Below are 27,517 nucleotides of genomic sequence, written 5' to 3' on the forward strand. Positions count from 1 at the left end.
TCTATTTTGGGGCCCAACAAGTAAATGGGTTGGATCTTTGAATAAGGTGGGCTCCGGTGTGTTTTAAAAACAATATGATTATGCAAAGAAGCCATATATTGTGGGCCCTACCTATTATATGGTGCAATAAAAGAGATATTAGGGTGTCCATCTAGTAGGTGTACATACTTTTCAGAAATTACTGTATAGCCTACCTTGTTCTAAGATCCAAACAATATTCTGATGTCCGGCCTTGTGTAAATATATTATGCCCTAAAAATCATGTATATTGGATGATCCTAACTCTCTATTGTGTAGAGGTTTATATAAGGTGTTGTCCATCTATAAATCGAAGGGTTAGGATCGCTCATGGAGATGATTTTATCAGCAAGGCCTATTTACGTCGAAGCCCTTTTTCTTTTGAAAAATACACTTTTTATGACATGCATTCATTTTTTTTTAAATGCAGTGATGCCTGCCTTGTTCAACTATCTACAGTTCTAAACCAGCCCAAGCTTAAGAGTGTACCGGTTGTGAGCAGAGTAACCCATGGTGGGGGAGGAATTCATTAGCACTTTAAGTTTAAGGTATCTGTGTATAAAACCTGACTATGGCAGTTCAGTTTACTTTAATAGTGTAATCCAAACAATAGAAAAAGTGCCAAAATTCTTGCAATCCAAACAGTTCCTAGTATATTAGCTTTGGTAGATGAAGAGGCAAGAACAAAGTTTACCTCAAATATAGCCTAGTATGCCCCTTAGTTCAGTATTTTTCAAAAAGTAATATACCGCTCACACCATAGGGTGATCCAAATTCTCCATTTGATGGATCAAAAGGTAAAAAGGTTGTGCATCAAAAAACATTTCCATCAAATGGTCCCAACCCCGATCAATAGAGGTTACCATAACATGCAGTTCCTCGATACATTTCCATCAAATGGTCCCAACCTCGATCGATAGAGGTTGCTATAACATGCAGTTCCTCTATAGATCGGAGGCTACGATCATCCAATGAAAATGATTTTTTGGGCACAAATATGGCCCATCAAATGGACAGTTTGGATCATCCTATAGTATAAGCCTTACAGTAGTTTTTGAAAAAAGTATGAGACTAAGGGGCTGACGCCATATACAATTTCCGAGTTTTTATATGGTGTAAGCCCGTAAAAACCAGTATTTTTCAAAATATACTGTATGGCTTACACCCATAGGATTATCCAAACTGTCCATTTGTAGCGCACAATGTTAGTAGGTAGTTCCAAAAAAAAATCATTTCCATAGGATGACCCTAGCCCAGCTGCATGCTATGGAAATTATTTCCTGGATCCCTCGTCTATTCCTCTTCCCCAACATTCCTTTGATCTCGATCATATCAAGAGATATATAAAGATTTCCATAATATGCAGCTGGGCTAGGATCATCGTATGGAAATGATTTGTGGGGCACAACCTACTTATGTTGTGGCCCAAGAAATGGATGGTTTGGATCATCCTATGGGTGTAAGCTCGTACTGTACTTTTTGAAAATACTGGACCATACGGTCTTACACCATATAAAATCTCTAAAATTTCTTTCTTTATAATGCCTGACGCCCCTTTTGTCTTCACAAAAACACAAACCCTTTATCTCTCTTGGCAAGGTGGTCACAATAGTAGAGAAGAAATACAGGTGATTATTGAGTTCTGATTCAGAGCCTCTGTTATGACTCTCTCTTTGGGTTTTTCCTACACCATTTTCATGGGTGAGTTGAAGCCCTTTCCCAAGTCCTCAACTCTCCGAAAAGCTCCATCTACTATGACAACTTTTAACATATCCTGTGCCACTTCGAAACCTTCTACAACTGGAAAGAGAGAGCCACGTGGATTCAGCAAGCCCAAACCCATCTCTCCTGCAATGCAACAACTGTTGGGCGTTTCTGAAATCCCTCGAACCCAAGCCCTTAAGCAGATTTGGGCTTACATCAAAGAACACAATCTCCAGGTCCTTTTTTTCTTTGTCATTCTTCTAAAATGATATTAAGGAACTGGGTTTCATTTTCTTACTTGTTATTGATTGGACATGCATATTAGTTCCTTATGGCCATGTTTGGATTGCAGGAATTTTTTGGAAAGGAAAAATATTTCTACTTGTTTTATACTTTTATGTACTAAAATTGATAACTTGAACCAACCCTATTCATTTTTTACTTAGAGGGATCTTCAATTTACAATAATATCCCTCTAAATTAACCATAATGATACCATTTTCCACTAATTCGTGGCAAGAAAAATATTTCCATCAAAAATCTTTTTTTCTTGCAATCCAAACAGGGCCTAAATGTGAGTTGGGTTTGTTTTATTTTTTTATTTTTTGTTTTTTTTTCGTTGGGTTGTTTTGAGTAATGGCTGTTTCTTTATCCGTTTGAGAGTTTATCTGTGTACCAAGTTTCTGTGTGTTTTTTTGGAAATGAGAATAGTATTAGATAATGTGAATAGTCGTGTTATTCTTAATCTTGTTAGATCTCTGTGGCATTTTACACTAAGGTTGTATGGATCTACCTACATGAGATGTTTATACATTGGAATGGAATGGCTATGTGCTTCATTGTTAATGGTTGGGCTATTCCCTTTTCATAATTTTTCAAGCAGTGATGAACATTCTGTTTTCTATGATTGTTAGATATGGACTATGTTATTCGTAGAGCTTTCTCTCTATGACTTTGTGGATGATGCAGCAGAACCTTCGCACTAGCATTGGGTAGTTATTCTTCCAGTGCCAAAATCACCAAAGAGAGTGAAAATTGTTGTAAATGGTCTTTCACCCCAGTTAAACAAGAAAAGGTCTATATATAGGTTAAAGATATCAGATAAACCAACTCTCTTTGTCTGTCATTCAGCATGTTCCATTGTGGGGAGAGATTGTTGGTGGTGTGGGGCAGTTTATTAGGCAATAGATCGACTGATGTGCTCATCTTTGAGTTAAAAATAGAATTACAGTGAAGAAAGCAAGGAAAATGACAAAGTTTCTTGTAACAAATAAATTATAATGATAACCTGGTATGCTTTAAGAGTCATCAGATTCAAGAAAACAGTGGGCAGCAATCAAATTCAAAATCCAAGAGGAATAGATTATGTTCTGAGTGTGCCAAGGTAGGTAGTTCTCCAGAGTCTATAAGTTGGGAGAAGGAAATGGCCGTAGTCTGAATTTTTCCTTGACTGCGACAATATATATTCTCATTAATCAGTTGTGGTATTCAATATGAAACTTTTTATGAGGTAGTTGAGCACCCTCTATGGTGTTTGAATTTGATCTTGTCAGTGATTGATGGAGCAATCTAAAAATAAAGAAAAAGAAAAGAAAAAATCTAAATCCACCAGCACAAGTTTGTTGAGTATCCTACTCACAATGGGTCCCAACTCCCAACATATCTAATGTAGTGGTTTTATCAAGATTCTACAATTCCTATTCATCGAACTACCTGACCTCCTTCTATTCCTCCTTCTCCCTCTTCCCAAAAGATTGAGAATAATTGCCTCCTTTCCAAGTTTCTGCAATGTACACATCGAGAATAACCTCTGTTGAATAATCTATTAGGGTAGTTTAGACATTACTTGTAGTTAGGGGTGTTGTTGTCGTTGTACATTGTTGCCCTAGTTTGGGCCTATATATACATCACATTCACGAGGAGCTCCCTAGTGGAGACTCTCCATCCTTCACTCCTCTTCTTCTTCCTCTCTTCTCTCTAACCCTAATCTCATTTCTAATACGGTATCAGAGTAAAGATCCTAAGGAAAGAAGTAGATGAAGAAGAGTTCCTGTCTCATCCATCACGCCATTCCCTTTTCTTTCCTTCTCTCTCTCTCTCTCTCTCATGCGAACCTCTCTCTTCCTAGTTGGGTTTTGCGGTTTGGGTTTCTCGGCACTCCCTCTTTTGCGCAAAAGTCTCTCTCAGATTTCCTTTTTTCTCTCTCTCTCTCTCAATCTCCCTTGATTCTCTCCTCCATCTCATACCATTCTTTCCTCTTTTTCTCTCAGATCTCTCCTTTCCTTAAAAAATAATAATAATACTAAAAAAAAATCCCTAAGATCTTTACATTCTCTCACCTTAATCTCTCTCTCAATCTCCTCCAACTCTCCTTTTACGGCAAAACAATTTGTCGTAAATCCCAGTTTGCCGTAAAACGCTCCTCTCCTAAATCTTTTTCATCTCCTTTTTCAGGTATTCTCTCTCTCTCACTCTCTCTCATGCATTCTCTCTCTCAGTTAGTGCAAACCATTTCTTTCTCTTAGGTTTGCTGTAAAACTCAAAAAAAAAAAAAAAAAAACTTTCCGTATCTTGTGTGCAGATGTGTTGTTCTACCACTCTCGTCTCTCTCATATGCGCAACCTATTTCTCTTTGGTTGCCGTGAATTCCCAACAAAAAAACATAAAACTCTTTGTCGAAAATATTTGGCTTCTTCCTTCTTTCTCTTTAACCTAATCTTCTACCCAAAATCCCCCAATCTCAACGCAAAGTCTCTTATTTTCTCGTTTCTATATATATATATATATATATATATATATTGGTCACTTTTGCTCTCCACTCAAAAATACCAATTTCAACTCACAATCTCAAATCCCCGTTTTGGACCATACTTTCTCACTACCATCTCATTTGAGAGAGCCAAATGGCTCTCAATACACCCAAACTACCTCTATATATCTTTATTTTCTCTTCATTTGGTTGTTATTGGTGAAGCCGGATCTCAGTCTAATCTGGAAAGTACTGTACACTTTTTCCCAACTACGGCGGTCCCGCTTGCCTCTAAGTAAGCTGGGCCCGAAGGCGGGGGTTCGAGGGCGGTAGCCCCCGACCCGAAAATTTTAAAGTATTTTTATACTGGGGGTAGTTTTGTACTTTCATGAATTAGGGTTTTTCCCTTTATTATAACGCGTCTCAGAATGCCATATATAGGGTGTGATATCAGGAGCCACCCCAGAGAGAGTTGTGAGGGCTTTTGTAATCTCTTCTTAAGAGTAGTGGAATCGTTGGCTCGTCGCTTTGCTGTGGACGTAGCCCATATGATAACGGGTGAACCACGTAAATCGTGTATTCTGTATGTGTGAATTTTCATTTATCTTTTGCGTATCGTTATTCAACTGCGTTGTTAATTCTTAACAGGGTTGTATCCAAGGCGCACACCAAGTGTTCGTTGAAATGTCCGAGAGAGGTATGGTGCCTTGGAAGTCTTCTTTTGTTGTCGTTGGTGTTGTTTATTTTCTTTTGTTGTCTTATGATTGTCTTCTTGTCATCTCTTATCTCTTTCTTTCTAATGTCTTCTATGTCATTTGTGTTGTCTGTGTTTTTCTATGTCCTTTATGTTCTTATTCAAGGTGCACAACAAGTGTTTGGTGAAATGTCTGAGATAGATGTTGCGCCTTGCTTGTCATCTTTTGGTTGCAAGTTGAGAGCCCATCATCTTTTGGTTGCAAGTTGTGGGGTAGTGTTGTCATATAGTTCTTTGTGTCTTTTCTTTAGGGGGAGTGTAGTCCTCTTTGTTGTCTTTTCTTGAGGGGAGTGTTGTTAGTGTTGTCTTTGTCTTCTTGAGGGAGTGTTGTCTTATTTTCATGTCTCTTCATGTTGTCCGGCTTTATGCCTTATCCCTTCCTGTTGTCTTCTCCTGCATGTCTTCTCTTGGCGTAGTTTTACACATTCTTTTTTCTTTCTGGCTTTATGCCTTATCCTTACCGGGCGATGGTTTCCCCATTGTTGGTCGGCTATTTTCTTCCTTCTATTCTTATCTTCATGCAATGGTTTCCCCATCGACCTCTCATTAGGCGACGATGTTCATGCCGTCGACCTTCTTTCTAGATGATGGTCTCCCATCGTCTATGAAGCACGGGTACTCTCCCGGGGGTCCCGTACCCGTACCCCACACGTATGGGGTGCGGGTACGTTCGGGTACGCCCCGGGTACGTCCCGGGTGCGCACCCTTCATTTAAATTTTTTTTTTTTTTTTTTTCTGTTTTGGGTGCGTGTCGGGTGCGCACCCACGCGTGCCCGACACGTTTGGGTGGGTTTTAATTAAAAAGGGGGGTGTTTCAGCTACTTAAGGGGGTGGCTTTATAACATATTGGGGGGGGGGGGGGTTGTTTAGAAAACAAATAAAAGGTAAAAAAAACCGTCGATTTATACCCAAATCTCTCCCTCTCTCAAAACCCTACCTAAACCCATCTTCTCCGGTGAGCTCCCTCCACTCCGACGAGGTCTCTCCACTCCGGCGAATCCCTCCCCTCCGACGGCCATTAAAGCCTTAAAGGTAACCCTCTCTCTCTCTCTGTGATTCTCTCTCTCTCTCTCTCTCTCTCTCTCTCCCCGTGCTCTCTCTCTCTGTAACTTCTCTCTCTCTCAGCCTCTCTCTCTCTCTCAGCCTCTCTCTCTCTGTTTCTCTCTCTCTCTGTGCCTCTCTCTCTCTCTCTCAGCCTCTCTCCTCTCTGTGTTTCTCTCTCTCTCTCTCTCTGTATCTCTTTCTCTCTCTGTTTTTTTTTTGGATTTGTCAATCGATTTTGATCCAAAATAGATTATCGGGCCTGTTTGTTTTGGATTTTGACCACATTTTTTGGATTTTGTCAATCGATTTGAGTCCAAAACAGATTATTGGGCCCTGTTGTTTTGGATTTTGAGAACATTTTTTGGATTTTGTCAATCGATTTTGAGTCCAAAACAGATTATTGGGCCCTGTTTGTTTTGGATTTTGAGAACAGATTGTGAATCCAAAGCAGATTTTGGACTCACAATCTGTTGAATCTAATTTTGAGTCCAAGAATCAGCTTCGGACTCACAATCTGTTCTCAAAATCCAAATATGATTTTTGATTGCAATACATGTTGGCTGTTGAGAGTCCAAAACTGAGTTTTGGGTGCAATACCTGTTGGCTGTTGAGAGTCCAAAACTGATTTTTGGGTGCAATACCTATTGGCTGTTGGTTGTTGGCTGTTGGCTGTTGGCTGTTGAGAGTCCAAAACTGATTTTTGGGTGCAATACCTGTTGGCTGTTGAGAGTCCAAAACAGATTTTTGGGTGCAATACCTGTTGGCTGTTGAGAGTTCAAAACTTATTTTTGGGTGCAAATACCTGTTGTCTGTTACTCTGTTGAGACTCCAAAACTGATTTTTGGATGCAATACGCCAATGCCTGTTGAGACTTGAGACTTGAGAGTCTAAAATTGCTTCATTATAAATTTATAATTGCATTGCATTGGATTGCCATTTGCCATTTGCCATTTGCCATTTGCCATTTGCCACTTGCCTTTTGAATTTACATGGGTATGTTTGGTTGTGTATACAATTGTTTAATTTACATGGGTATGTTTGGTTGTGTATACAATTGTTTAATTTACATGGGTATGTTTGGTTGTGTATACAAATTTACAATTGGTGTTGCCTTGTAACCTTGTTTGTTTCAATTTGTGTAATTGAGAATTAGAGTCCCTTGTTTTGTTGGGTTGCAACGTTGCGTACTAAAATTGTTTTTGTTGTTTAATAGATTTTAGAATGTCTTCATCCGGTGCTAGTAGCGCCGCCCAAGCCGCACATACGTCTTCTACTGATGAAGATTTGTCGAAGCCTTTATGGAAGCATGTCTCTAGATTTGATAAAGATCCTAAGGGTGGAGGGAATGTGAGGTGGCAATGCAATTTTTGCAGTAAGAGTTTCAGTAGCTCCTACACAAGGGTTAGGGCGCATTTGTTGAAGATAGCGGGACAAGGAATCGGACCATGTCCTAAAGTGAAAGTAAGTGATCTACTTGCACTGCAAAGGTTTGAGGAAGAATGCAAAGAGATTATGAAGCAAAATGCTCCCAAGAAAGTGCCATTGCCGCCATCGTCGAGTACTGGATCATTGGGTTGCACAAGTATGTTTGTGGCTCCAAGTTATGATTTGAAGAAGAGAAAGACAAGTGGAAATGTGAGTGCACTTGAAAAAGCTTTCAACATGGCGGCCCGTGATCAACTACATGCTGAGATTGCTAGGATGTTTTACTCCGGTGGCTTGCCCTTTCACCTAGCAAGAAACCCATACTATGCTAGTTCCTACACTTTTGCCGCCAATAATGCACTTTCGGGGTATTTGCCTCCGGGGTACAACTTGCTTACGACAACTCTACTTCAAAGAGAGAGGGCTAATATTGATAGGTTGTTGCAACCTATTAGAGACACGTGGAAGGAGAAAGGCGTGAGCATTGTTAGTGATGGATGGAGCGACTCACAGAGGAGGCCTCTCATTAACTTCATGGCGGTATCGGAAGGTAGAGCTATGTTTCTTAAGGCAATAGATTGTTCGGGGGAGACAAAAGACAAGCATTTCATTGCTAACTTATTGAAGGAAGTCATTAATGAGGTTGGACATGATAAGGTTGTCCAGGTAGTTACCGATAATGCTCCAAATTGCAAGGCGGCCGGACAACTTGTTGAAGCTCAATTTCCTTCCATATTTTGGACCCCGTGTGTGGTGCACACACTCAATCTTGCTTTGAAGAACATTTGTGCGGCAAAGAATGTGGAAGTAAATCAAATTGCCTATGGAGAATGTAGTTGGATCTCGGATATTGCGGGAGATGTCATGCTAGTGAAGAATTTCATCATGAATCATTCGATGAGATTGGCCATATTCAACGACTTCAATAGTTTGAAGTTGCTTTCCGTTGCCGAGACTCGCTTTGCAAGTGTTATTGTGAGGCTTAAGAGATTTAAACTCTTAAAGCAAGGTCTACAATCGATGGTGATTAGTGACAAATGGAATTGCTATCGAGATGATGATGTAGGAAAAGCAAAGTTTGTGAAAGAGAAGGTGTTGGATGACATTTGGTGGGATTCTATCGATTATATACTCTCTTTTACATCTCCTATGTATGACATGCTAAGAGAGTGTGATACGGATAAGCCTTGTCTTAATTTGGTTTATGATATGTGGGACACGATGATTGAGAAAGTGAAGACGACAATCTATAGGAAGGAAGCAAAGAGAGAAGAAGAAGAGTCTAGCTTTTATGAAGTGGTGCAAGAAATTCTTTTTGATCGTTGGAACAAGAGCAACACTTCGCTTCATTGCTTGGCTCATTCATTGAATCCAAGGTTAGGTGACTTCAAATTTTATTTAGATTAATAGTTATGTTCATTGTGAACTTTATTTCCACTTTTAACATGAAACTAAATTATTTTTTCTATTCTTGAAGGTATTACAGCGAAGAATGGCTTAGTGCCGGTTCAAATCGTGTTCCTCCACATAAGGATACAGAGATTTATGCAGAGAGGGTAAAGTGCCTCAAAAGGTACTTTCCCAATTCAGCAGATCGCACGAAGGCTAATGTGGAGTTTGCCCACTTCTCTATGAAGTCTGGATTATTCAACGACGTTGATTCCATCAATGACCGAGCTACTTTAGAGCCTCATGATTGGTGGGCTGTCCACGGTACGTGTGCTCCTATGCTTCAAAGCTTAGCTTTGAAGCTTCTTATGCAGCCTTCGTCTTCATCTTGTGCCGAGAGGAATTGGAGCACTTACTCCTTTGTGCATTCTTTGAGAAGGAACAAGATAACTCCACAACGGGCTTAGGACTTGGTTTTTGTTCATAGTAATCTTCGTCTTCTATCAAGACGATCTCCACAGTATGCACAGGGAGAGACGAGGATGTGGGACATAGGTGGAGATTCATTTGACTCTTTTGAGGATGTTGGGGTGCTTGAAGTTGCTAGCCTTTCACTCGATGAGCCGGATTTGGAAGCCGTTGTTTTTACCGATGATGTAGATGATGATATTGGAGATGAGGCGACGGACATTGTATCTAATGAATGATGCGATCGTAACATCTTGTACTTAAAGTTGGAACTTATGAAATATGGAGTAATATTAGATTTTGCTATTTTGGTGATGTTAATTGTAATTTGATTGTTCTTTAATTGTTTTTAATTTTTATAAATATATAATAAAATAATAAAAATTATTATTATATTTAACGTACCTGAACGTACCCGCACCCGGGTTTTTTGGAAAATCACGTACCCGCGTACCCGTGTCGTGTCGTACCCGTACCCCGCACCCGTACCCGTGCTTCTTAGCCCATCGTTGGTTGGTTATCTTCTCCCTCCTTTCCCGGGCAATGGCTTCCATATTCATTGTTGGTCGGCTTTCTTACAGACGACGGTATTTTCTCGTCGACCTCTCTTTTCCGGGCGATGGTGTCCCCATCGTTGGTCGGCTCATTTTCAGGCGACGATGTTCATGCTGTCAATCTTGTCTCCAAACGATGGTTTCCCCCTCGTTGGTTGTTTATCTTTTCCCTCCTTTTTTGGGCGATGGCCTCAATATCCATCGTTGTTAGGCTCTCTTACAGGCGATAGTCCTTTCCCGTCAACCTCTCTTTTTCGGGCGATGGTTTTCCCATTGTTGGTCAGCTCTTTTCAGGCGACGATGTTCAAGCTGTCAACCTAGTCTCTAGACGATGGTTTCCCATCGTTGGTTGGTTATCTTCTCTATCTCTTATTCTATCCAAGTGACGGTTTTCCCGTCAAACTTGTCTCCGATGGTTTCCCCATCAGTGGTTATCTTCTATTGGCGTGGTGCTGCTTAGCTGGTGTTCCTGCTCGCGGTGCTTCTCCGTTGCTCACGTACGCACCTTTGGTGTGCCTTTTTTTGCTCGACGGATCGTGGTTATTCCCCTGCCGAGGTGCACGGTTCAATCATTCGTGGTTCCAGACTTATTTGTTGGGTTCTCGTTCAGGGGGAGACCCGGTTGTGACTGCTCTCGCCATAGTGCTACTTCAGGGGGAGCTGTTCCTTTTTGGTGGACGCTGATCTCGACGACCATACTCTCATGATGGCTGTTACCTTTTGTTATACTTTCCTTATGTATTCACCACGAGGAGTGTTATACCAAGATGGATGTGTGTATGAGATTATGTACTTTTTTTGTTATTTTTAGTTGTTTGTTGTAGTTTTCTTTGTACCAAGCTGGAGTTCCATAGCATATACACTCCAGCTTAAGGGGGAGTGTTGAATAATGTATTAGGGTAGTTTAGACATTACTTGTAATAGTTAGGGGTGTTGTAGTCGTTGTACATTGTTGCCCTAGTTTCGGCCTATATATACATCACATTCATGGGGAGCTTCCTAGTGAGCTTCCTAGTGGAGACTCTCCATCCTTCACTCCTCTTCTTCTTCCTTTCTTCTCTCTAACCCTATTCTCATTTCTAACAACCTCAATTTGTTCTTTCCCTTTCTTTGAAACCCTAAGGCGGTGTTGGCTAATATTCCCATATATTTTTTGTCGCTGTTCAAATGCTCGGTTAGTGTAGTATTGTGGATTGAACAAGTTCAACGAAGGTTCTTATGGGGAGGTATGGATGAGAAGAAGGGTATTCCCTTGGTGAGTTGGAAAAATGTATGCCTCCCTATTAAGAAAGGTGGTTTGGGTATTAGGAGAGTAAAATAATTTAATCATGCCCTTTTGGGAAAGTGGTTATGGAGGTTTGGAAAGGAACAATCTCAATTGTGGGTTAGGGTCATTGGGAGCAAATACGATTGCTTGCCGGGAATGTGGGTGTTTGATAATAGCTTCAAGAAAAAAGGTTTGTGTGGCGTGACATTTTGAAATTGTCGCATGCGTTTAACATGAGTGTTAGGTTTAGAGTTTATTTGGGGGATAAGATTAAATTTTGGAGTGATGTGTGGTGTGCGGATGAACCTCTTATGGTTTTGTTCCCGGATCTATATAGTGTAGCTTCTGATAAAGAGGCTTTTGTTTGTGATTGCTTTGTTCGCAATGGGGAAAGCTTAGTTTGGTCTCAGGTCTTCAGGAGGAATTTCTTTGATAGGGAGTTAGAATCGGTTTCCCAATTTCTTAAGCTTTTAGATGGGTGCTATATTAAGATGAGCGCTTTGGATAAAAGAGTATGGACTACGGAATCTTCTCTGTCAAATCTTTTTATTTAGTTTTGATGCCTTGTGGTGTATCCTCTATCTCAGCCAAGGTATGGAAATTTCATTGCTCGTCTAGAGTTTGTATCTTCGGCTGGGCGGTTTGTCGCGATTGGATTCAAACCATTAACTTCCTTCGGAAGCGAGGTATGTTGCTTATTGACCATTGCCCCCTATGTTGGAAGATGGTGAATCTGTGGGACATCTCTTCATGCATTGCTCCTTTTCTCGTCAGATATGATTTGGCATATCTTGGGTTTTTCCATTATCTATTCCGGAATTGATGCATCAGTGGGAGTTTGTGCCGTGGAGAAAGAAAGGAAAACTGTTGTGGAGAATCTGTTTGCTTGCAACATGGTGGGTGATTTGGAAAGAGAGAAATTCTAGAGTGTTTGAGAGGGTTACCAAATCCCTGTACTAGCTATATATGAAAATTATTGCCCTCTCTATATCGTGGGCGAGATGTCTTTCGGCATTCCGATTTGTTTCGGCCTTTGATTTATGGGAGGGGTGGGGGGAAGTTTGCTTTAGTAGGGAGGGTAGGTCTCATATTGTTCAGCAGTGGGTGGCTCCTCCTAATGTGATGTTCAAAATTAATTTCGATGGGTCGAGTTTTGGGAACCCCGGCCCGGCTGGGATAGGCGGTTTTTTTCGAGATGATTGTAGCGAAATTGTGTGGGCTTATTCTGGCCCTCTTGGGGTATGTGATGCCTCAGAGGCTGAGTTGAAGGCATTAAAAGAATTGATAGAAATAGTATGGATTGCTTTATTGTGGAGGGTAATTCACTCAATGTGATTCGATGGTTGAGGGGGGCGGTGTTGTCTCCTTGGAGATTTTCTTCTATTTTTGATGAAATAGATGATCTAATCTTGGGCCCTGCTATTGTTTTTAATCACGTGCGGAGATCTGCTAATGGGGAGGCGGATTCTTTGGCTAGGGGTGGGGGGTTAGTCATATGGAATTGGAGTGGTTTGACTTCCTCCCTCCTTGAGAGTTTTTTGTAATATTTATTGTTGTTTATCTCTTGTACTTTCGGGAGTGGTCCTCCTCGGCCCACTCCCTTTTCTAATGAAATCATTCTGCCATTTAAAAAAAAGAGAGAACTTAATAGAACAATTTGTGAACATAAAAAGTTTCAATACTATAGTCCATGAAGAATTTAAGGGCATATAATAATACTAACAAATAAATCTCACTTGCACTCAAAGCCAGTCATACATGTATCTAACTCCCATGCTATCTAAAATGTCTCTCAAACACCTTTTGGATTAATGCTTAAAGTGTCCACCACATTTTGCAACCTTAGTGATGGTAACATCTCCTCGATGGCAGCTTCTGACATAAACAATGTACTCTGCCTCTGTTGTGGAATCTGCAGTAGTGTGCTTCTTACAACTCCAATGGATCTCTCCCCCACCCAATGCAAATTTGAATCCAAAAGACGACCCAAGACCATTGACGTCAAACCGGAAATCTGAGTCAGTATACCCGCGAATACTTAGGTCCTTACCACCATAGACCAAGCAGTGAAATTTAGTCCTCGAGTTATTTGAAGACGGCCACAGATCATCAACTTTGGTCAAGCATATAATCTCTCTATTCTCCAGTCCCACCTAGTATTTAAAATTTTATTGTTGGTTTAATGGCATCATTTTCATTTGATTGATCATATCCCTTGATCTAACGATCTATCTCTGTGAAATTTAAAGATTTTTTTTTTCTTATACCATAGTCAACCAAACATTTTTTTCTTAATTTCAGCCGATCCAACGGTTGCATTGTGATCTATGATCGATTTCAGAACCTGAGAAAAGCCAACCTGTTTTTGAGTTTTTTTTATCAGAATGATCTCGAATTTCGATCTTATTCTAAGGTAAATTCCCAACTCATTCTAAAGTTTCGAAATTTCCAACATCTGCATCATTGCTGATCCATCGTGCCAATTTTTAAAATTAGCTGGTTTTTTGAAGTCCAAAAAATTTCAAAATGGTTTTTTTCTTGAAATGCGTCGATTGGATTCATTCTGGTTCACTACTATAACCCAGTCATGGTTTTAAATTTTGGCTGAAATGCCGAAATTTCGGATTTCAGTTGGGACCGAAATCGAAATCCACTGAACCCGAAATTTGGGGAAAATGATTTTTTTTTCAAGAATAAAATATTTTTCCGAAATTTCGAAATAAATAATTAAACCTTTTTTTTATTGGATTTCGGGATTTCGGCCGAAATTTCAGTTTCAGCCAAAGCCGAAGCCGAAACCGAAACCGAAACCGAAATTTAAATCCATGAACCCAGTTGCTAGCCATTCCAGCCTTCAAGCATTTCCTTCCTGAGAATACTTGAAGAAGAATCTTCAAGACACTATGACTGAGATAAGAACATTGCAATGGTTGAGGACCCCTAGTATTGGCCTTCACCAAAAATTCAGTAAAAAGTGATTTTGGAAGAGAGTCCTATAATGTTAAACATGTCACCTAGCACATGGCAAAAAACAAAATACAAGATTGTACACTCCATTTCTTGTACCTCAACATCATCTCAGCGTGGATTTTGTTCTAGTATTTCTGAAGACCTTGCAATCACATAATTCAGTATATGTAGTGGTTGATTGCTTCTCAAAGATGGCACATTTCTTGGCTTGCAGCAAAACCTTAGATGTACTTCACATCGGTAAACATTTCTTCGAAGAGGTAATAATGTAATATATCTTCACGGAATTCCAAACAGGAGCAGGGCAAGGAATTTACACTGGTTGGGGGGGGGGGATGTCCCCCCTCATGCTATATGCGCCTCCGCCCCTGATTCCAAAGACTTGTTTCAGATTGTGATGTCAAATTCATGACCTACTTTTGGAAAATGTTGTGGAAAATGCTGGGTACCAAGCTACATTACTCAAGTGCTTTTCTCCCACAAATAGACTGACAAACTGAAGCTGTGAATCGTAATCTGGGATGCCTATGCTTGGAGGGAGACAACATCAAGGGATGGGACAATGTATTGCCTAGGGCTGGGTTCACTCACAACAACTCACTCAGCGATACGATAGGAGGGAGTTCATTTGAGAGAGTTCTTGTCAACAGCTAAAGAAATCCATTAATTTAGCACCGCTAGCACTTGAAGCAAGGCCAAGTGCATTATCAAAAGGATTTTCAGAGCACATGCTAGAACTGCATGACAAAGTTCGACTGAAGATCACTTTAAACAATGTGTCCCACAAAGAAAGACATATCTACGCTGCAAATTCGTTGAGTTTCAGGAAAATGATATGATTATGGTATCAGGCCGGAGCAATTTCCTAAAGGTATGTAGAAGAAGTTACACTCTGGAAGCGAAGGTCCCTACAAGATAATTGAGAAGATCTGTGTAAATCCTTGTGTCCTATAATTGTTTGGTGACATGGGTATTAGTTTCGTTTTCAATGTGGAGGACTTGACATTCTACCATGGTACTAAGATCGATGTTGCAGATGCTGGGCCCACAATCCGTTTATGACCAGCTCCAATGCTTAAAGAAGATAATTAAGATTTGATTGATGATCAGATTGTATCTACTAGGAGCGGCGGCCACCATAAACACCTTGTTCGTTGGAAAGGTAGACCAGAGTGCATGTGGATTGCTGCCAAAGAATTCCAATGAATCAATCCCAATATCTTTGACCACTATAATTCTATTTATTCAAAGAAGTCAAATTCTTTCAAGCTGAGGAGAGATAATAGGGACCAATTTAAGGTTTCTAGTTACAGGAACAAGAAAAGTAAAAGGGGTCATTTCCATCCACGTCAATCATAGTAGTCAACTCCATGCCTTGTACTGGAGTTTCGCTTAAGTCGCTTAAGTGAATTGTTTTAAAAAGAGGGCGCATTTCACTTCACTCTTATGATTTTAAAAGGCAGGGAAGCTCTTATTTTCGTGCGCAAGAAGGGGAAGGGGGGGGGGGGGGGGGTATTTTCGTAATTTTGCGGAAGCCCTTTAGAGACTTATTTTTGTCCAATAGGGTGGATTTTTTTAGGGTTTTAAAACTCTCTAGAATCTTTTTATTTCTCTATATATGTAGGCCTTAGGGCCATCTCTCTCACATGTTGTGTTATTAATATGAGTCAAGCTTTGCTTATGCAGATATATATTCTTCTTTTCTTGATCTTGATGTGATGTCTTGATCGCCCGTCAGTGTGATACCTTCGGTCCGGTGGTTTGAGGCCCTAGGTACCTATCCTTCCTCTTCTCTATCCTCTGAGGTGACTTATTCACCTTGACTCGTTTTACTTTGTGTTCGTATTCAAAGAAGCCTTTTATAATCATTGAAATCAGATTTTAAAGCTACTGTGGATGCTAAGGTTTTACTATTGTCATTTCAAGGAACAATCTTAACGAATCTAATCATAAGTTTGTTTGAATTGATCTCAACCATCAAATTTATAGATTAGGTTGATATCAAGATCCAATGGTCGGATTGTATTGATTTCAATGATGTTTGAATGGATTAGTTGTAAATGTGAATTATAAGCACATACAAGAGTTGGATCGTATCTATCTTTGGAAAGTTACCTACATCCCAAGTCTTGACCATATTTTTGGTGGATTTTAAACAAGTGACAGGTGATTTGAACTTCCTATTTTTATCCTAAGAGGATGAAAGAGAGGTTTTCTGGGCCACACACCATCGGATTTATAGATTAGGTTGATTTCAAAATTCAATATTTGGATTGGATTGAGCTTCACTTTTGCTTGAAAGGATTAGCCCTGATTGTGAATTTCGACGCATATAAAACCCTAATTTCTTATCATATTTTTGGTGGTTATTATACAAGTTAACTGTTGATTTGAACTTTTTCTATTAATCCTACACCAACATATCTTTGCAAAACAAATCTACACCTCCCTTCCTTAAAACTTTATCTCTTGCTTAGGATTCTTACTTCCTTTATGACGAGGAATATAAAAATGAAATAAAAGATTAGTTATAATATAGGATTCTTATGATTTTCATTTCCTTTATGATGAGCATTATAAAATGCATAAAGAAAATACTCGTAAGGTCATCTTTCGTTTGTCTATATATTAAAGACCATCACTTGAGCAATGACAACAAAAGCAAAAGCTAAGAATAATGTATCCAACACATATCCCGCACCCTTATCCTTATCGTATCCTGTTGAGTTGGGTAGTCCACCCAATTTGATGAATCATGGTTTCATAGATACAATGACTATAGCTCCAGCTTATAGTAAGATGCACTTCTTGAATAATAACAAATATGTTCCTCTTCCTATTGCAATCACAATGATGTGATTAGAAGAAACAAATGAACTACGTATTTATCCTCATGAAGGTGCTTGGCATATTTGATAGGCTGGCATCACGAGATTTTTTCTGTAACACATCTTCTATCTTGAGCCAGTTCTCCAATTGTCACTTAGGTTGATTCCTCTTTGATGATAGCTGCTTGTCAAGTTGATTGTAGAGAAGATGTAAGAATCAAACAATCAGTCCAACGTATCGTCCAATCAAGGAATATAAATTATTTCATTGTGATCATGTTAATGCACGACTACCAACTCACATGTACGATGACCTATCTTTCCATTTAAACATAATGGGGACTACACAAGGTTTGAAACTTTCACACATTAGTCCTTTGGGCGAAAACTTGTGGATTTATCTCCTCATTTCTTCTTGTCTGGTATGACAGATTTAGTACGATGCTTGGTCAACGTGATGTCGTAAATTTGCATTGGAGGACATTCGTCTTGTCATTCTTTCGACATGAGATCTTGTACTGATTGAATATTTAATTGCCTTCAGCAAATTTTCCTAAACATATTCACCTTCAACTGCTTTTTCTTAATAATCGTTCTACTTGAATTTCCCGCAAAAATTATTAGCAATCGAAACACTAGTTCCCGTTTGTTAGTTTAGATCTGACATCATCCTTCAATGGATTTAGAGCAAACCTCTTATCCTTTTAAAATGAGTCAGTGTTTTTCTCCCATTCCATGGATTTTAAATCAATCGTCTTATCCTTTTCTATCATAAATCCAAGGCCTTTCAAGTACATGTTATATGTGTCCATCAGTATGCCATCATAACGATCACAAACAATCATTATATAAGTCAAAAAATTAAGCAAACATCTAGTATTGACGGAAACTTCATTACCTCGTTTAAACCATGCAAATTTGTAGGAGGTTGCTTTTCATTCTTGAGGATGAGCCTGTCCAGTATCTGTATTCAGACCATATTTCCCGAGCTTCTTCCATCAATGATAATTGTTTAAGTGTTTCCATCCTTTCCCATTCCTTTTTATTCAGCATATGTTCTAGCTTTTGACATCGATTATGATTTCTGACTAGAATTTCTGCCCTATTAGGTTTAGGTTTTGATATTCTTCATCTTTTCATGCCCTTTATAGAATTCATCTTCAAGTAACTTGCCAAGTTGGACGCTTAAAATGATAGATTTCCTACTCCATAGGTGAAGTTTTCATGCTTGTAATCCAATCATGGAAAGTTTTTGGGTGTAGCTTTACATGAAAGTTCAATACCTCAATGTTAATCGAAGTCGCCATAATAGGAAGAGAATGAAGGAAGCAATAGGAGAGGTGAAATCTGGAAGCAAGGACTCCAAAAAAGGAAAAGTTTGGGATGCAAGATGAAGTCATGCGGGAAATCATTAGACCCATCTAAGGATGAGATAGGGAAGCATGCGGGAAGTGCTCGGGAAGCAATGTGGAAGCGTATTAGAACTGTATAGGAAGTAAGACAAAATATCAATATCAATTCGCCTATTGACTGTGCTTTCACTGATACCCATCAACCAATACCCGTGGAGTTCTTTTTCCCTTTTTTTGGTCATGCTCCCTGAGATTGGCTGATAAACATGTTTTTTGATGAAGTGAAAAAAGTAGATATCCTGACCTTCCACATGGACATCCAATATAAGCAATCTATATCCTGTTTCGAAGATCCCTTTGGGCCTACAATCTCTATTTCTACATATGTTTGAGGAATGTATCATTTCGGGGCATATGTTTGAGGATTCAGTTAGAGGAGTGAAGATGCGAAGATGAGAAAAGAAAGAAGTTTTGGAATGAAGAAAGAAGTTTTGGAATGAAGAAAGAAATAAGATCACATATCTGATTGGAGGAAGGTAGAGAATTACCTTGTTTAAGAGATTGAAGAAAGGAGTACACTTGGATCTTATTCTTCGTTCGTTGATACCATGTAAAAATATTGAGTAATCAAATAGAGTAGGGAGAGATAAGGAGGAGAGAAACCTATATAGTGCTAAACTCAAATTTAACTGTGGGTTTGTCAGAATGACCAACATAGCCCTATCACTTAAACAACCCCTTCCACACCTTGTAGGCCTCCTTGAAAAATCACAATGATCTGATTATCTGTCTCACCAATGGCCTACAGAAGGACAGTTGGTACAATAAGCTTTTTTAAACTAGTAATTGCGCCACGCTACAATATTTGGCAACTCAACTCAACTCAACACTACAATTTTTGGCTTTTTTCCTAAAATATGGGAATTAATTTCAGAAATTATTAAAAATTCAGAAATAAAAATAAAAATATTGCAATGTCTCGCAAACTATTCGTAAATTGCTCCTGGAAGTTACAATTTATTCTTGATAAAACTAATATAAATCCATTTTTTGCTTAAAATTCATATTTGACGCACGAACTAAATTCCTATAAAGGGGTAATGCTATTGAACACAAATTGTGCCCCCAATCGCAATTCACGGATCAAAAGATTACAGATTTTTCGAATTCCTTAGAAGCGGTAATTCTTGGTGCATCACTTTGGTCTTCTTCATCGGACATGTGTATCATGGATATTGGGCGGGGCAGAGAGACACCTAACCAATCCTAAGATAAGCCCAAAGAAAACCAACTGCTAAAATGGGCGTATTTTTGTATTACTAGAGTTAGAATGTGGAAGATGATCTCAGGAAAGCCCTTGTACGATGGTAAGGCACAGACTCCCAGTTTCTGTTCGCCCTGCATGTAGGCCAAAACCTTCTAGGTGGTCTGGTCCACATGAAGGGCACGCAGGACTGGCAGTTCCGGCCCTGCCATCCTACAAGGGCATCCAGCATTCCTCTAGGATTACTCTCATAGGTGGTCGTTGTTCTACTCAACTCAACAAAGCCTTTGTCCCAAACTAGTTGGGGTCGGCTAAATGAAATCCTTTAGAGAAAAAAATTCATGATAGGCGGTCGTTACCGAGTCTACTTAGTTTTTTTTTTCCTTAAATGCCTGACTTTGAAACTGTTGGAAACTAGAATGACATCAATGGTGTCACCCAAGAGGGTCCACGATCTGAGGTTTGATGCTTGATTCTCACCAGTCCATTTAGTTCTGTAATATAAGCTTATCTTGGCTTGGCTGTCTCATTTAACATTGTGATAATTTAACTCCTGATTTTCAAAGAGATGTTTGACAGAAGAGAAGCTTATACTCCAGAACTAACTGATGGATGGACCTATGAATCCAGGTCAGATAGGAAACTTGATGTGGAGTTTGCAAGATTTCCCTGCTGTATTTTATTCTAAATTTGCTTGTAAACAAAGTGTTGATTAATTCATGACAGTTTTGTTCGAAATGCACTTTCTCTTTGTCCAAGTTTTAATCATGGCCTCTATTGAGGGAGGGGGAGGCTGCGAGGGCTGATTTTTTGTCCTTGCAGTTATATCTATTCTTATTGACTTCGCATCTCTGGATTTAGGGGAGTGATTTTTATTAGAAACTAACATATAGTTAACTCTGGGATCATTTGATGTAGTTAGTTCTAGTATTTGTTTACCTTTTTCTCCATGGAATTGTGTATTGATTTTTTCCTCTTTTCTTTTGCAGGACCCGGAAAACAAAAAGATCATAGTATGTGACGAGAAATTGAAGAAGATCTTTGCTGGGAAAGACCGTGTCGGGTTTCTTGAAATTTCAGGGCTCATTAATCCTCACTTCGTGAAGTAATTGTCTATTTCTGAGAGCAGTTAGAAATTGAAAGATTTTTCTATGAAGCTGCCTTTTGTAAATGGGGCTAACTTTTAGTTGATCTTGGTATGCACAAGGTAATATTTTGTCAAGTTTTGCTCTTTTTGTTTTGGAATGCAACACCTTCCTTGGCCTTGTTAATATTATGCTTTCCTAACATCTCATGCTTCAGAAGAATCAGGTATTCTTTGAGTTGATTGCATGTTTGGGCCCTGTTCATTTAAGATTATGGCAACTGATTGTGAATGCTAAACTGATTATTGGACTCAATATTTTTGAGTTCAATAATCCGTTTAGCATTCACAATCAGTTGCCATAATCTTAAACGAACAGGGCCTTGGTTTGTGCTCTATCTGGTCGCTACTTTCTTGGAATTGCTTACTTGGAAGAAATTCAGTTTCTATTGCTGTGTTTTTCTACAGTGAATTGCTGCTCTGCTACTTTTGCATTCATTGTTTTCTTTCATCTCCAACTAAGCTTGTTTTTATGTGTGCTCCTTGCTCATGTTGAAAACCCAAATTTTGTTTTCATCAAACAATGATCTAATGATGGGCGCTAGTGTTCACTATTTTATGCAAACATGGAAATATGCCTTCTTAGTTGGGATCTATTTTCAGTGTATTTGGGGGAGGTACGGCGCATTTTATGTAATTACAAAGTAATTTTGTTACCATCAATACCGAACTTAGAGAAGGAATGCTCATGTTAGTTTTCTTATTTCGTTTCGGCTTTAGTTGCCTTTGTGATCCTTTATAATATAACCATGGTTTTAAATTTCGGTTTCGGCACTTGTTTAGGACCTCACCGGAACCGAAATTTCGACCGGAATTTCTGTCAAAATCCCGTACACCCTGAAAAAATCATATTATATAGAATACGGAATTTCGACCGAAATTTCGGTACTTTCGGTCGAAATTTTGGGAAAAATATTGTATTTTAAGAAAAGAACAATATTATATGTAAATATTTGATTTTCTCCACAAAATATTGAATAAATCTTATCGCTGTTTTTTCCATTTTAGTTTTAGAATTAAATACGTCGGGAGGAATTGAGAGTATGAGAAAAATACTTAGGGCGCCTCCACTAAGGAACAGTGGGCCACCCCACAATTGATCTGAATCGTCCACTTAAGGTCCTGCTTCAGATCTTAAGTAACCAACAAATCATCTTAATCGTTCAATCATAACGTCTAGTATGGTCCATAGAACCAATAAGAGGCGGGTCCTACTATCCAATTATAAGTTGCAATTTATGGAAAATGCTTGCAAGAAATTAAATTATATTTTTTAATAAATCCCATTTCAGTAGAAATGACACTACACTTTCTCTATCCAATTACAAATAAACTATATAAGAAAGTATTGAATTTTCATTTTGGCAAGTTTAACCAACATGGTAAAAAAGGTTCCTAGGGTCCCACCAATAGCCCTAAAATTAGCTATTTTTGGTAAATATATTGTTCTCAATATGTATATATACATGTACCGTTTCTTTTAGATTTTACGGCAATAAGGAAAGAGCAGAAAAATGCGACTGGGAAGATCCCGCTTGAATTGGCGTGAAACCGATATTTCGGGATAAATAATGAATAAAAATGAGATCTTTCGGTGAGATCCTTAAATTTCGGACGAAATTTCGGGGTAAATGAAATTTCGACCGAAATTCCGATCAAAATAATATTCCATTTCGGGTATATGCGATTTCAGTTTCGGTAAACACCGAAAAACGAAATTTCAGACCGAAATTTAAAACCATGGTCATAAATAGACTGGTGGGCTGGCCCGTGTAAGAAATAGGGGCGAATATATCGCTTAACCAATATGGAACAAGCGAAGGAAGTACAAAGTCAACAGAAACAGAGTTGGTTATATTCATGTTTTTAAATTTCGGATTTCGGCCGAAATCCGAAATTTCGTGTTTCAGTCTCTACCTAAACCAAAATCATATATATCCGAAATGGTATATTATTTCGACAGAAATTTCAGATTGTCTGCTTGTTCAAAGCTTGTTCATTTGCTGACCTTACCAAATGCTAAAATTCTGGATTTGCTTGTTCAAAGCTTGTTCATCTGCTAAATCTCACAGTTCCATGATTTCTGTAGTAACACCTGCTAATTTTCATGGATGGCTTCCATCGGTTGATGCCCAAGCAATAACAATGGCAAAGTCACCATCAATGATGGTGGGTCAGTCGTAGCTTAAGCATACCTCAACTCCCAAAAGAAGGGCTCTTGCTTCTACCGCATTAGAATTGCACTCTTGCAAGACTTGAAAAGGATAGAAATACAAAACTACCCTACGATTACCTATGGAGCTACTGTTGAAATTGAATTTTACCCAACCGTGTGTGTGTTGGCCTCGGGGGTGGGGGGTAGTATCCACGTTGGAGTGACTTTAATATCCATTCCTTTTTCTTTAATGATAGTTCCCAAATTCATGAGAATGTTGCCAATCCAGTTGTTGGAGAAACTTCTGTCATTCCTTCCCTGTAGAATGAGCTAAATTTTGATGTCTAATAATATTCTTTCGAAATGCTTATTTCATTCCTCAAATGTGAGAATGTGTCTTTCTTTCCGTATATGCCAAATCAATCCATATGACACCAATCTCTAAAGAACGACTTATCCCATTTTGTGATAGGGTCCACCACCTCAGAAAGATTTGCTCTTGATTGATCTTTGGAACACTCAAGAGACTGAACTTGATAGACCTCCATAGCCTAAGAGAGAATGAGCAATGTACCAAAAGGTGGTCCAAAGACGCGAGGCATCTACTCCAGAGCTAGTGCTGCCCTACCCCAACACACCGCTGGTGCAGCCTTCGGGGGTCATGGCCGGTTTCTTGGTGCAGGGAGAGAGAGTTAGCCATAGCTGCAACTGTTCTTACGGGGCGGAGAACGCGTTGAGAGAGAGAGAGAGAGAGAGAGAGAGAGAGAGAGAGAGAGACCGTTGTTGAAAACTTAGGAGGGGAGAGAAGCAATAAAGAAAGCCTGAGATATTTTAGGAGAAATCTTGGAAAAAAACCTAGAAAATGAACCATTCTTTGGGCCAATTTTGGGAAAAATATGTTGGAATAATTAATTCAAACGTGGGATAAGTGGAGCCCACCTAGTTCATGTTTTAGAAAGAATGTTTTTTTCTTTTTCTAGTCTTGCTATTTTTACTTAGTCAGGTCTTTATGGAATCTTTCTATTTTGTGTTATTTAGTCGGTGCTGTGTGTTAGCAAGTGAGTAGTGTTTTTTTAGCAAGTTAGTCTTTTGTTAAGTCAGTTGTTAATAGCTTTCTATTCTTATAGTTAGAGACGTGAGTTTTGTTAACGAGTAAAAACAGTTCTTTAAAAGGGGACTTTGTGTTTGTGAAAAGATACAGTGAATCAATAAGAAAAAAATATACACTGACGTTTATTTTTTTATGTGTTATTTTATTTTTTAAAGTTTGTTCTTCTAGTTGTTTGCGGTTTATCAATCCTTCAAAGTGGTATCAGAGCAAATGCCTGGGTTCAAACCTCCCGGATAGCAAAAAGTCCACATGCAATGGGCAAATCCAAAAGAGGGGCCACATGTGCCACGTGTAGGACAACCTTTGAAAGTGGGGCCACACGAGAGGGGGAGTGTTAAAGAATAAAAGATTAAATAACGCCATCTCCAACAGCTTAAGCTTTTGGAGAAGTTGGTAAGTTAACAAAAGAAAGTGGTGGGTTTCTCATCTCTCGTCGTGATGGTTATCCGAATTACTGCAAGAAAGTGGTGGGTTTTTTTTTTCTTTTTTTAAAATTTGAATTTTCATTAAATTAGTTACTTGAGAACTAAAGATTAGCTGCAAAGTTTAGTAGTTGAATAAGTAACAAAACTGCATATAAAGGGGAAAGAGTTTCCCAATAAAAAAAATTTCTCAGAAAAAAAAAGGGAATGGCAATAGAAAGAAACATGCTAGGTATAGATTATAGATAGATAGATTATGAGTAATGCGAGAGCCGGCCCTAAAAGGAAACCGAACAAATAATTTTGCGCCACAACATCGAAAGTGTCGTGAGCCATCCCTTAATTTTATGGAAATCATCAAAAAGTTAAAAAAATTGGAACACATGCTATGTTCTCTTTGCATGTCCCGTGCTAGGTGGTACTCTCCATATCATTTTCCATAGATTATAGATAGATAGATAGATTATAGATAGATAGAGAAATAACGGGAATCTAATTGGATTATGTATGCTATTGTGGCAAAACTGCACCCCAAATTCCAAATCCAATTGTGTCGAGCACTTATTCTGTACAGAAGTCTCCAATAGACACTTTATTCTAGCTACTAGTGGATGAGGGCCATGGACACAAGCTTTTCATATCTGTAGCAAGGATGTAACAGTAGAGAGGCCCTCATGCAATGGTGGTTGGAAAGTAAGCATCACAATAATTACTGTTTGTTCTGCAAGTGGGACTTCGTTAGGATAATCCAACAAGATACTTCTTACTCCCGAATCAAACTATTTTAAAAATGATAGGATACATGCAAAATCCCAAATTCATGTGATGAAAATAATAGCAACCCTACTCATGCCTACCCCTAAAAGAATATAATAGTGAAATATTCCCCTATTCTAAGTATCTAATGACAGACGTTGAACAGGGGACTCAATGGAAATCACCCATCATGACAAGTTGCACTGGGAAAAACAGAGCCCTCTGTGCCCATTTCAAGAATCATCATCGATTCCAATTAGGTTTTGCATGACAAGAAAAGGTTATTTTAATGAATACATAATGGGTAACTTGAGGACCACCCCAATTCTTTTATTACTCACCGATTCTCTAGCTTTTGTGAACTGGAAAGCACTATAAAAGCTAAATTGAAAAGGAAAGAGGCAAAGAAAGGTGATGGCTTCGCATTTATAATACACAAACTATATCCGTTTGGTTTGTGATCTGGGACCCACTAATAGAGGAGAGAAATGGTCACACTTTAAAGAACTAATAAAATTGCACCTTTGTTTCTATGGATTTGCTAGGGTCCATCGCAAAAGGCATTTCACGATTGGTCTATTGCACGACCGACCAGCCACCTCGTGAATGGAGACAACAGTTGTCGTCTCCATTCACGAGGTGCTGTTGTCTCCATTCACGAGGTGGCTGGTCTGACATGCGAGGCTGATCTGACATGCGACAGACCAGCCGTGAAATGCCTTCCGCGATGGACGCTAGGAATTTCCTTAATGCACGCTAGCAATTTCCTTATTTCTATGTGAGGTAAGCCATATAACTCTTTCCTTTGTTTCTATATATTTGAGTCCCTTAGATGTGATATCAATGTTTTCTTGTTGGGCTTATTGAATTCAAGGTTTAAAATATCATGTAATATTGATCAACCACTGTACACATCTCCTTTTGTTCTACTTAACTTGACCTGTTAAAAGTCATTTCTTGAAGTGATGCTCCAGTGATGAAGTTATATCCTGAATGCATGTTATCTTTAATACGAAACAAATAAAAAAATAAACGAGTTTTCAAAAACTATCCCACCCTTTAAAACCATCCCATTTTCAGACCAATAATTATAATCCATTTGAAAATACACTACAAAGTGACCTTGAATTTTATCTCTAAGAAACAAAATTTCTTTTAACACAAAAAACTCCAAATTCAGACATCTTTAGATGGTCATTACCGGAACTTCAAGATCGTCTAAGCAGAGAAATCAAGTTAGATATTATATATATGTTTAAATTTAATTTGAATTTCAAATGATTATGTTGTGAGGTTTTAGTTGTACAATGTTTTTTCGCAAACATTTAGGGGTCGTTTGGATACTCGGATTTTAGAAATCTGGATTTCTTCAAAATTGTAGCTAAGAGATAAGAGAAGAAGCGGACCATTTTGATTCGTTTTTACTTCTCACCCTTCTTTCCGTCAACAAGAGAGTAGCAGATCCTCCCATATTTCAAGGTTTTAGAAATCTCAGGATGCAAGAAAGATTTTTAAAACCTGATTTTCTCACTTAAAATCCAAGAAACACTCTCAGGACAGCATACAACTGCTTGATCATGAACCCTCTTTTACACTGTTTTCAAACCAAAAACCTGGATTCTAAAATCCACGGGGATGAGGGTTCATGATCAAGCAGCTGTATGCTGTCCTGAGAGCGTTTCTTGGATTTTAAGTGAGAAAATCAGGTATTAAAAATCTCTCCTGTATCCTGAGATTTCTAAAACCTTGAAATATGGGAGTATCTGCTACTCTCTTGCTGTTGGAAAGAAGGGCGAGAAGTAAAAAACGAATAAAAAACGACGGCTGGTCCGTTTCTTCTCTTGTCTCTTAGCTATAATTTTGAAGAAACTCCGGATTCTAAAATCCTCGTATCCAAACGGCCCCTTAGTAAAGGGACCATTCAATTGGTTCAAGAATATAGAACTTCTTTCATTTTCTTGGAAAAAAACACTCCGAGTTTTACAAAAAATAGATATTTGAAATTAAGCACCAAGAATAATAAATTATTTCTTTGTCTATGACCTTGGAAGAAGAGGTAATGAACACCACTTCAATCCACATTCCACCTTCAATTTCAGGTAATATCTTTTAAATTTGTTTTTACTTTCTTGGTTTGCATGCT

The 27,517-nt window shown here is 38.7% G+C and overlaps 1 protein-coding gene across 1 annotated transcript; it reads left to right on the forward strand.

The window, feature by feature from the left end:
• The first annotated feature begins 1,566 nt into the window (after nt 1–1,566).
• Nucleotides 1,567–21,073, forward strand: LOC143876035 (upstream activation factor subunit UAF30-like). The gene is made up of 2 exons (XM_077377640.1): nt 1,567–1,958; nt 20,776–21,073. The coding sequence occupies exons 1-2, from the start codon at nt 1,680–1,682 to the stop codon at nt 20,893–20,895; spliced, it is 399 nt and encodes a 132-aa protein (XP_077233755.1). The 5' UTR covers nt 1,567–1,679; the 3' UTR covers nt 20,896–21,073.
• Nucleotides 21,074–27,517: the final 6,444 nt, after the last annotated feature.

This window comes from Tasmannia lanceolata, unplaced genomic scaffold (assembly GCF_043159265.1).
Source record: "Tasmannia lanceolata isolate RefF3 unplaced genomic scaffold, GAP_Taslan_0.1 ptg000004l, whole genome shotgun sequence".
NCBI classification, from domain to species: Eukaryota; Viridiplantae; Streptophyta; class Magnoliopsida; order Canellales; family Winteraceae; genus Tasmannia; species Tasmannia lanceolata.